The 12,196-nt window shown below is 37.2% G+C and overlaps 1 protein-coding gene across 1 annotated transcript; it reads left to right on the forward strand.

Annotated features, from left to right (window-relative positions):
* The first annotated feature begins 730 nt into the window (after positions 1 to 730).
* On the forward strand, positions 731 to 11,914 carry LOC128610643 (high affinity immunoglobulin gamma Fc receptor I-like). The gene is made up of 8 exons (XM_053630064.1): positions 731 to 761; positions 5,064 to 5,315; positions 5,448 to 5,746; positions 6,730 to 6,919; positions 8,435 to 8,542; positions 11,357 to 11,461; positions 11,632 to 11,670; positions 11,794 to 11,914. Exons 1-8 carry the CDS (start codon positions 731 to 733, stop codon positions 11,907 to 11,909), a joined length of 1,140 nt encoding a protein of 379 aa, XP_053486039.1. The 3' UTR covers positions 11,910 to 11,914.
* Positions 11,915 to 12,196: the final 282 nt, after the last annotated feature.

Consider the following 12,196-nt stretch of genomic DNA (forward strand, 5'->3'; position numbering starts at 1 on the left):
TCTAGCATGGCCCCCTAATAATCTCCATCTCTGAATTGGCTACAACACTCTCCTCTCCTCTCCACCAATGGATGGTGTGTAGTGGGTGTTCTGTCACATCATACACACTGGTGGTGGTTGAGAAGACCACCCCCCATACATCTAAGGAATTATTATTATTATTATTATTATTGTAAAATGGATGAAACTATGCACAGATTTATTGGAAAAATCTAAATATTGGAATCCCTTTCACTAATCACATCTAGGCTGTACATTTAAGAACCCCATTTTGTGACTAGCAGAAGCCCTGCCTCCCAGCTTCATAGGAGGTTCTGACATCATGACCAGTGAACTTTTCTGATCTTTATGGAATGCATCAAACCCAAAACCTGAAGTAAATCTGACAGAATAGAAACGTTTCTTGATTTAGGAAAGACCTCGTTCTTTTAAAAGAGTTAACTTTTCAATCAAACGAGATAAAAAGCTTTCCAGAAAGGTCCACTGGATGTCTTGTTGAGATCTATCATGAACCTGAGTGAAGTAGCAGAGGAACTGTACAAGTTCAGGAGTTGAATAAAGTTATGTTCTGCAAATTGTTCTTATAATTTCTGGGTTCACATGAAAAGAGCACCTCAACTTTGACCAGAACGGAAGTCTTTCTCTCTTTCTCTCTGTGTGTAAGAACACAGGAAGTGTAGTGTCTTTAACACAGTCTACTGATCAGTCAGTCCTTCATCAGTATGACAGGATGGAGCTCCGTCCACTCCGTGTGATGATCTGTGAGTAAATGTTTTCTTTGTGTCTTCATTAGAGTGAGTGGCGGCTTAAAACAATATGTTCAGATGAAGTCTAATGTCCTGTGTGATGAGGTTAATATGTGATTAGAACATTTTCATAAGAGTCTCTGATATGATTGTTGGATCAGTGTACATCCATATCAGTTGTGTGAGTTAGTTCATTTGAGTTGAGCCCTTGTGAGAACTTTTTTTATTATTTGGTTACTGAGGTTAAGGTAAGGGTTACATTTATATGTAGAATAGTGTTAATTAGTTGCATTAATAATGATATCAGTGGGAGTGTACAGTACAGTCCCCTCTGAAACTATTGGAACGGCAAGGCCTATTCATTTGTTTCTGCTGTACACCAAAGACATTTGGGTTTGCGATCAAAAGATGGATATGAGACAAGAGTTTAGGATTTCAGCTTTTATTTCCTAGTATCTACCAATTGGGTGGTCTGAAAGAAATGTGCTATGTTCTATGTCGTTTAACACGTCTACATATAAATACCAGGAAACAGAAGCTGAAATTTTAACCTCTCTTCTCCTTTTCATCTTTTGATCTCAAACCCAAATGTCTTCAGTCTACAGCAATAACAATAACTTGGCCTGCTGTTCCAATGGTGTCAGAGGGGACTAAATATTTTTTATTTTCAGCATAGTTTATGTGGATTGCTGTTAATTGGGTGTGTCCTCACTGCAGCCTGTAGTGTAATGACATTAGATTAGATATACTACGTACTGGATGTTCTAACCTTAACACTAACCCCAACCCTAACCATAGATGGATAACAGTGATGTACTGTGTCTGCCGTTGGTGCATGCGTGTTACAGCATGCAGTACCTAGTGGATAAAATCCAATGTGTCATTACGCTACAGACTGCAGTGAGGACCTTTTGGTCCATTTTAGTGCATATGTGTGGAATCTAAAATCTACCATCTTCAGGATTTGTGTGTTATTTGGGTTGTAGAGTGTCTGTGGTGACGTGGAGTTTTTTATGAGCGTGAATCAGATTTTGGTTCATGATATTTTTGGGGGCTTTTATCATGGATGAACATTTTCTGTTTCTTATAAGGTATGAAAGGAAGAGTACATGATCAGAGTGTTATGTTGTTACTTTTAAATAAATAAATAAAAGATAGTGTTGATAAGTTGTGTGTGAGCGTGTTTGTGTGGTAAAAACTGCGGCTGCTTCCGAAAAGGCATACTGTGACAGGTCTACTGCATTAGATTCAGTAGCCTACCTGCTGCATTAGATTCAGTACCTGTTGCATTAGATTCAGTACCTGCTACATTAGATTCAGTACCTATTGCATTAGATTCAGTACCTGCTACATTAGATTCAGTACCTACTGCTCGGTCGTTCATACAGTACAGTGCTGATCAGTAGTAAGTGGTAAGCATGAATACAAACCAGACATACTACTCGGCACCGATTCTGACAGCTCTTCCGCGCCAGTCCCGTTGCATTATGGCAGAGGTTCTCAACCTTTTGTAACTAAAGCCCCCCCAAGCCTCCCCTATCATTTGGCATGCCCCCCATCCCCCCTCCATATTAGAGGGGACCAGGTATAATGATTATCTATTTTATATATATATATATATATATATATATATATATATATATATATATATATATATATATATTCTATAATCTATTTTTTGATAGATAGATAGATAGATAGATAGATCAATAAATAGATAGATAATTTTTTTTTTGCTTTTGTGTTTTTGTACTTTTTTATTACTTTTCATAACTTTCATGATTTAAAAAAAATTTTTTTATGACTTATAAAAGTATATAACGGACAGGTATTGAACATGAATGATAAGAAATGTTTCTGAACACTATAACTACTTTGAACAGAGAACTAGGCTGTAATAACATGGACTATTTTACATGTAAAACATCTTGCATTACATTCGTCTTACATTCAAAAAACATTCACATTGGGACGAATAGGGACGAAGGGCGCGTCTCCTTATCCATGACATTGTTAAATCTCCGTCTCTCACCCAGATAGCAAAATGTGTCTGGCCACTTGTGGGCCACATACTTGCTTTAGTTCTAGCCCAGTATACGCCTGGGTCCCCGGGCCAAAACCAGCCCACACACTGCATACCGACACACACAATTTCCTCCAGCCCAGATCCGGCCCAGACACTGCAAACTGACACACACAATTTCCTCCAGCCCAGATCCGGCCCAGACACTGCAAACCGACACACACAATTTCCTCCAGCCCAGATCCGGCCCACACACTGCAAAACGACACACACAATTTCCTCCAGCCCAGATCCGGCCCACACACTGCAAACCGACACACACAATTTCCTCCAGCCCAAATCCGGCCCACACACTGCAAACCGACACACACAATTTCCTCCAGCCCAGATCCGGCCCACACACTGTAAAGTGAATTATATTGTTTTATTTGGCCCGAGTCTGCCCCAGACACTGTAAGACAGATCTGGCTGAGAGTCGGCTTGGTCCCCGGGCCAGATGTGGCCCAGAAACTGCTAAATGTACTTCATTTTAGTAGGGAAACTCAAATTCAACCATTTAATAAGATTAAGGGTTTTTAATAAACATTAACAAATACACTACAATATGAACATTTATTAACAACACACTTTTAAAAACAACAAAATAACAAATAAATATATTTACAGTATATTTAAAGGCAAAAACAAATCCTCTCTCACACACACACACACACACACACACACACACAGCTACCAACACACACACAGAAAAATTCAACCACTTAAAAACATCAAGGACTTTTATAAACAATTAAAAATACAATATGAACAATATGAATTCATATAATATGAATGTAATATGAATATTTATTAACAAATAACAAAATAAGTTAAACAAATATATTTATATTTTGTAAAGAAAAGACATATAGAGAACATACAGTTGTGATCGGAAGTTTACATACCCCTTGCTGAATCTGCAAAATCTTAATACTTTTAACAAAATAAGACTGATCATAAAAATTCCATGTCGTTGTTTATTTAGTCCTGTCCTGAATAAGCTATTTCACAGAACATATGTTTACATATAGTCCACAAGACAATGGCTGAGTTTATGAAAATTATCCCGTTCAAAAGTTTACACACCCTTGATTCTTAATACTGTGTCGTTACCTGGATGATCCACGAGTGTGTTTATGTTTTGTGAGAGTTGTTCACGAGTCCCTTGTTTCTCCTGAGCAGTTAAACTGCCCCCTGTTCTTCAGAAAAATCCTCCAGGTCCTGCACATTCTTCGCTTTTCCAGCATCTTCTGTATATTTTAGCCCTTTCCAACACAGGCTATATGATGTTCAGATCTGTCTTTTCACACTGAGGACGACTGAGGGACTCGTACACAACTATTACATAAGGTGCAAAACATTCACTGATGCTCGAGAAGGTGACACGATACATTAAGATTCAGGGGGGTGTAAACTTTTGAACAGGGTGATCAGTTTAAATTGTTTATTTATTTAAAGATCTTATTTTTTCCATTTAGTACTGCCCTTCAGACTCTAAATAAGGTACTTGCATGTTTCCCAGAAGACAAAATAACAATTTACACTGATCATCCTAAACTGTGTGTTCATTAACCTGTGTGTGTTCATTATCCTGTGTGTGTTCATTAACCTGTGTGTGTTCATTAACCTGTGTGTGTTCATTATCCTGTGTGTGTTCATTAGCCTGTGTGTGTTCATTAACCTGTGTGTGTTCATTAGCCTGTATGTGCTACTGAGATCAGGTTTTTCCTGATATATGACATCATCCTGCAGGCTGTATGTATTACACCACAGCTTTAGTGCACAGGAGCGCCTTTCTCATGTGAGACACAGAGAAGGAAGTGTGTAATCCAGTTTCAGATTAGCAGATGTGGATCAGATTAAACATGAGACAGTAATGAGCAGCATAGTGACCTGAGTGAAAATAGCTTTTTCTAAACTCCATTCATTATTGAAACAGGTCAATATATTGCATTTCTTATAGCTGAAGTGAAACTAAATACAGATTTTTTGCAGTATATGACATTGTTCTCATTTGTCTTCTTAAAGAAAAGAAACAAGTCAGCGTTACATCATATTCTCTGTTCCTCTTCCCTTTTTAGTGCTTATTTCACTTATCCGAGTCGGACAAGCTCAAGGTGATTTATACATATTTTATTGCCTATGTTGTGTACATGTTGGATTTGTATTAAGGTGGAGAAGATTGTTTGTACGTTGTCATGCAGAATTTAAGTTGTTTACATTGACAGTGTGTGTTTGCTTTTTGACTTTTCCAGCAGAGATTAAACCAGTTCTGTCTGTGGAGCCGAATTCACCTCAAGTATTCAGAGGAGAGACGGTTACACTCACATGTAGGATTTCAGGAGGAAGTGGACCGTACAACTGGTACAAAGATGGTGGTTATAGTCACAGATCTGCTGAAAATTACTACACTATAAAAGTAGATCAGAGTCACAAATACAGCTGTTACGTGTCTATTGATGGATGGTCAACGCCATGGAGTAATGAAGTGATCCTCTCAGTGATAGGTACATGTCTGATCTTACACTCCTGTAACATGCACTGAGACACATAATCATTACAAAACACACTGATTAAATATCAGATGGTCAGAGAAGGGTGTGTTTGACGGATTTGATGTATTTGTTGTAACTGTACAGAGAGACCAAAAGCCGTTCTGACTCTGCAGCCTGATGGACAGATATTCAGTGGACAGGAAGTCACTTTCACATGTGAAATACGAGGACATGCAGACACTGAGTGGATGTACAACTGGAATAAAGATGGTGTCCAAATATTCTCCTACACTAAGAGCAGGAAATATTCATTCACTCCTGTAGAGTCTCAGAGCGCTAAATACACCTGCAGCGGACGGAGAAGAAGCGACTCTCAGACCTCAGAGACCAGTAACACTGTTACACTCACTGTGTCAGGTGTGTGTGTGTGTGTGTGTGTGTGTGTGTGTGTTAATCTCTTCCTCACACCAATATTTATTAACTTCAGCATAACATCACTACATGCAGTGTGGATTAAGTTCACAAGATTTATTTAAAATGTCACAGATCCGGAAAAAAAACAACATTTAGTTACTTATCCTGTGTCTAGTAATGATGAATGGTGTAGTTGTACATTCACTGTGTTCAACATTCGTAATAGTGAACACACTTATGAAGATGAATTCATTAAGAGTGTGTATTTATGCATAAAGTACATTTTGAAAAAATGAAAAACCTTTTAAACTTCAGTGTGTTTGTTCAATTAGGAACAATTTATTTTGTTCATAATTATAGTCATAGAGCTGCACAATATGCACACAAAGTGTGATATGCAGTAAAGATGTTGGACTTTGAGATGATGTGAAATGCAGTCGATGAAGACTAAAGATGTGATTTTTATTTATTTGCTGACTCAATGTGCTGCAAAATGCTGAAAATGAAAATGTCCCAGGTTTATCCAATAATAAATAATATTAATGGCAAAATATCTCTTCTTTTATTATTACTGCATTAAGTGTAAAATGAAAGAATAAAATGCATTCTGCTGGTTCAAACATTTTATATTGAAGGATGTTTTAAATAACAGTCAAACATAATGCAGTACATTTTGTCTTTACACTTTTTCTTGACTAAGAGAACAATGTACTTCACATTAAATCTACTCTCACAAAAGCTAAATTACTTTCATAAATACCACAAAATATTTTGATAGATATTCATGAATAATTTCACTATGACAGGAGTCTTTACAGTGTATCAGTAATAGTGTGTTTGTCTGTAGTAGTGATTAGTGTGTTAAACACTCTGACAGCAGAACATGAACAGTTAACATCCTGAACTGTGTGTTTCATCTCCAACTGCAGAAAAACCTAAACCTGAACTCACGTCAAGTCGTGAAGGAGCTGTACTGAAAGGAAACTCAGTGACTCTGTCCTGTACACTGAAGCTGCAGTCTGCTGCATGGAAGTTTTACTGGATCAAACCCACTCAGAGCACTGAGACTGAGACTGAAACAGACTACTACAACATCAGCTCCGTTAGAGACTCTGATGGAGGTCAGTACAGGTGCAGAGCTGGAAGAGGAAACCCAGTCTACTACACACACTACAGTGATGCACTCTGGGTAAATGTTACTGGTGAGTGAAAAGTTTACAAATCACTGCAAAACACTGGCACTTCTTAACAGATTTGAGATATTATTACATACGTATAAACTGCATCATCACTAATCACTTAGGTATATAGCAGTTAATAGAAGTAGAACCGTATATTATTGAAGTGTGTTTGTATCTGGGATGTTAAAATTGTTTCTGTAGAGATTCCTATATCTGTGGTGACCATAAAGCCTGATAAATATGTGTTCAAAGGAGAGACTGTGACTACTGCTACTACTACTACTACTACTACTACTACTACTACTAATAATAATAATAATAATAAGAGGAAGAAGGAGAACACAAATACATTCAATTTCTGTAGCACCTAACACTCAAACGGACTGTAAAAAAAAAAAAAAAAACAGTAGGAAAATTACTAGCAGGAAGAAAAAAAAGGAAAGCTGTTGGTACAAAACATGTGTTTTGAGTTCATGGATGTGCAGTTAAAGGCCTGGGGGTGGATTATGGCATTAAATATTCTGCCCATTCTTGTCAGTCTGCTCATTAGGAACCACTTGTAGATCAGTACTGGTGGATCTAAGACTCCAGGGTGTAGAGTGTTACAGCGAAGCCATGTGTGTTAGAATTAAGAGTTTGTTTATTTGATTCTCTGTGAGATGGGTAACCAGTGTTCATGATAGTGTACACATTTAATGTGTGTTTGGTATGAGTAAAGACTACAACAAACATATTTTCAAACATGTTGTAGTCGATTAGGAGTTATACCAGAAATGGGAATGAAGAGATCTTCAAAAATGTAACTGTGAAATGATGAAATCCTGAAGCAAGAGTTCTTTCAAACTAAGTAAGGGTCATGCAGAGCTGATAAAGAGATTGTTGTGAGTGACCTAATACAGAGTTCAAATGAAACTGTGTTGTAAAAATTATGAATAAATTGTGAACATTTGTAGAAGGTTTAACGTTAATGCCATCAATATCTACTGAATATCTGGAATTTTAAAACAAATGAGTTTTGGGTGCAAATAAAATATCTGTTTTTTCAGAGTTCAATTTAAGAACGTTGGAGTCCATCCATTATTCTAGATCATGAATTTATACAGTTAATGATATGGAAGACATAGCTCATGATGAGATAAATCAGTGTTATCTGCTTAACAGTGGAAACTCAGATGTTTTTGAGTGATCTGAGCAAGTGGATGCATATACTGTACCTGTAGTTAAAAGGAGAGGGCCAAGGATTGATCATTGAGGGATACTTTGTGTGTCAGGGGCAGGAGAAAAAAGGAAATATGATCCAAGCTAGAAATACTGATCGAGGAAAGGCACCAGCATCAGCAGAAAGGAGTAGATTATGATTGACTCCTTGAAGAGCAGTCTCAGTAGAGAATGTGGATCTGATTAGAAAGGCTCAGAGAGATTGCTGCTAAACACTCTTTAAAACAGTTTGGACAGAAATGGAGAATTAGAAATTGGGCTATTATTTGTGACAGCGGGTTTTTTATCATTTGTGTCTTTTTCTTTCCTCTGTCTCAGGTTCAACATACAATACTGTTATAGTATTTGTGGCTGTGGGACTGAGTTTGGCCTTTCTGTTCATCATCCTTTTACTGATCCTGCATTGGTGGCACAAATCCAACAAAGGTCTGATAACTAGTTTTCACTAAATTGCTTATAATATAATCAGTACTTCTACAAAGCATGGTGTACAAAACATGAAATAGTATAAGCTACACGAACATGGAAATAACAAACATGTTAACAAAATGGTATATGACTGGTATTTACAGTGTTTAGTTATGTTTAGAAGAACGGGCCAAAATCACACCCGAATACTTTGGCCGATTAATTTCTTCATACAGGAAGCAGCTTGAAGCTGTCATTACAAACAAAGGCTCCTCCACTAAGTATTAAATACATTTCAGTTAGTGTGTTCAATACTATTTTCCTGTTTTATTCCACTTTATTACACATAACTTCATTTATGGACTTTAATGTTCTCTACTTTAATGTAATTCTTTATATTTCTGGATTTCTTGAGTTAATACTTACAGTGAGGGAAAAAAGTATTTGATCCCCTGCTGATTTTGTACGTTTGCCCACTGACAAAGAAATGATCAGTCTATAATTTTAATGGTAGATTTATTTGAACAGTGAGAGACAGAATAACTACAAGAAAATCCAGACAAACGCATGTCAAAAATTTTATAAATTGATTTGCATTTTAATGAGGGAAATAAGTATTTGACCCCCTCTCAATCAGAACGATTTCTGGCTCCCAGGTGTCTTTTATACATGTAACGAGCTGAGATTAGGAGCACAATCTTAAAGGGAGTGCTCCTAATCTCAGCTCGTTACCTGTATAAAAGACACCTGTCCACAGAAGCAATCAATCAATCAGATTCCAAACTCTCCACCATGGCCAAGACCAAAGAGCTCTCCAAGGATGTCAGGGACAAGACTGTAGACCTACACAAGTCTGGAATGGGCTACAAGACCATTGCCAAGCAGCTAAGGTGAGAAGGTGACAACAGTTGGTGCGATTATTCGCAAATGGAAGAAACACAAAAGAACTGTCAATCTCCCTTGGCCTGGGGCTCCATGCAAGATCTCACCTCGTGGAGTTGCAATGATCATGAGAACAGTGAGGAATCAGCCCAGAACTACACAGGAGGATCTTGTCAATGATCTCAAGGCAGCTGGGACCATAGTCACCAAGAAAACAATTGGTAACACACTACGCCGTGAAGGACTGAAATCCTGCAGCGCCCGCAAGGTCCGCTGCTCAAGAAAGCACATATACATGCCCGTCTGAAGTTTGCCAGTGAATATCTGAATGATTCGGAGGATCTGGGTGAAAGTGTTGTGGTCAGATGAGACCAAAATGGAGTTCTTTGGCATCAACTCAACTAGCCGTGTTTGTAGTAGGAGGAATGCCGCCTATGACCCCAAGAACACCATCCCCACCGTCAAACATGGAGGTGGAAACATTATGCTTTGGGGTGTTTTTCTGCTAAGGGGACAGGACAACTTCACCGCATCAAAGGGACGATGGATCCTCAAATCTCGGGTGAGAACCTCCTTCCCTCAGCCAGGGCATTGAAAATGGGTCGTGGAGGGGTATTCCAGCATGACAATGACCCAAAACACACGGCCAAGGCAACAAAGGAGTGGCTCAAGAAGAAGCACATTAAGGTCCTGGAGTGGCCTAGCCAGTCTCCAGACCTTAATCCCATAGAAAATCTGTGGAGGGAGCTGAAGGTTCGAGTTGCCAAACGTCAGCCTCGAAACCTTAATGACTTGGAGAAGATCTGCAAAGAGGAGTGGGACAAAATCCCTCCTGAGATGTGTGCAAACCTGGTGGCCAGCTACAAGAAACGTCTGACCTCTGTGAATGCCAACAAGGATTTTGCCACCAAGTACTAAGTCATGTTTTGCAGAGGGGTCAAATACTTATTTCCCTCATTAAAATGCAAATCAATTTATAACATTTTTGACATGCGTTTTTCTGGATTTTCTTGTTGTTATTCTGTCTCTCACTGTTCAAATGAATCTACCATTAAAATTATAGAATGATCATTTCTTTGTCAGGGGGCAAACGTACAAAATCAGCAGGGGATCAAATACTTTTTTCCCTCACTGTATGTCTGTTGAAAATTTAATGTGAATAGCCTCATTGGAAATATATTTACTGAACAAAAATGTTGACACGTTCAATACTTATTTCCCCCACTGTATCTAATACTTTTTTTAATAATTACTCTCATTACACATGATTTAACACACAACTACTGTACATAGCTTCTATTAAATAAGAAATAGTTACAAGGTAATAAAAAATATGAATAGAATACTAATTATTACACATTGTACTTGCAATTACATAATTTGGTCCTCGTTTATTAATCATTATCAACTTGTGTCTAAATGTTTTCATAGGCCAAACTAAACAAAAAATAATTCTCACTAGATTTACACAAGTTTTAGTATCACTGATTTTCTTCATACTCATGTATGTTGATAAATTCCAATCAGCTGTAAATTGCATCAAGTGCATTTATGACACAGCAGATTTACATTTAGTGACAACCACAATGTGTTGCAATATGGGGCACCATTATTCTTCTCCTAATTGGTTCACATTAGTGATTCTCCTTATAAGTGAATTAGCCCACACCCAAGAGCTCTTATAGGATACACTATTGTTTTCTAAACTAACTGGATATTCATGAATAACACATTATGTATGTAAACGCTCCTGTGAATGATTTACAAATAAATGTGTTCATATCCAGCTTGATAAATGAGACAAATTGTTGCTTACACATTTAATAGCTTGTAATTGCTCTTTATTTACTGGTACATTTTATCTATACACTAACGTATAAGCGTTCTCTAAAATAAAGTTTGTATGATTTATAAATTGAGCAAATGAAGAATTTCTGTCTTCTCATATAGGAAAGGACAGAGACATACAGCAGAACAGCAATCAGACACCAGGCCAGAACCCGAGTCAGTCAGGAGCCGAGGATTCTCAATCAAGACACACTCCACTTCAGACCGGTCAGACAATGTGTCACATAATGAATACTTTCCTTATGTATACAGTAATTCAATATAAGATTGTGTTCTTACTAACAAGCTAATTTAACAATGTTAATTTCAGTGGAATTATTTTCAAAATTGTCTGAAAATTTCTCCTGTTTATTCTTTATTTGCACTCTTTTCTGTAGATGTGCACATTTATGCCACTGTGGAGAACGCAAGTAAAAGTGAGAGAGATTTCTTTATTTCATGTCAAATATTTCCACTTACACTAGAAGGAATAAATCTCAGATTAACACCATACAGTAAATACATCTCCTGTAGTGACTATCACATTTCACTGTGATTAGGTGACTCTGCAGCTGAACCCAGTGGGGCCATTTATGCACAGGTCATGAAGAAAAAGGAGTCATACAAGAATAAAAGTGGAGTATTTTTATACTGCAACTTCACATTTTATATATAAAAACACTTACAGTCTACAGTACATTCAATCATCTACTATACTAAAAATCTGCATGCATCATATATATATATATATATAGCAATGCTGGCAGCACTCATATGTATATATATATATGTATATATATATATATATATATATATATATATATATATATATATATATACATATATATATATATATATTAGTGCCCTCCGCTAATATTGGCACCCTTGGTAAATATGATAACTTTTTGATCTTTTGTTACAAAATTCACAAAAATACTCTGCTTCCATGGATACAACAATAAC

The sequence above is a fragment of the Ictalurus furcatus genome, chromosome 7 (genome assembly GCF_023375685.1).
Source record: "Ictalurus furcatus strain D&B chromosome 7, Billie_1.0, whole genome shotgun sequence".
NCBI classification, from domain to species: Eukaryota; Metazoa; Chordata; class Actinopteri; order Siluriformes; family Ictaluridae; genus Ictalurus; species Ictalurus furcatus.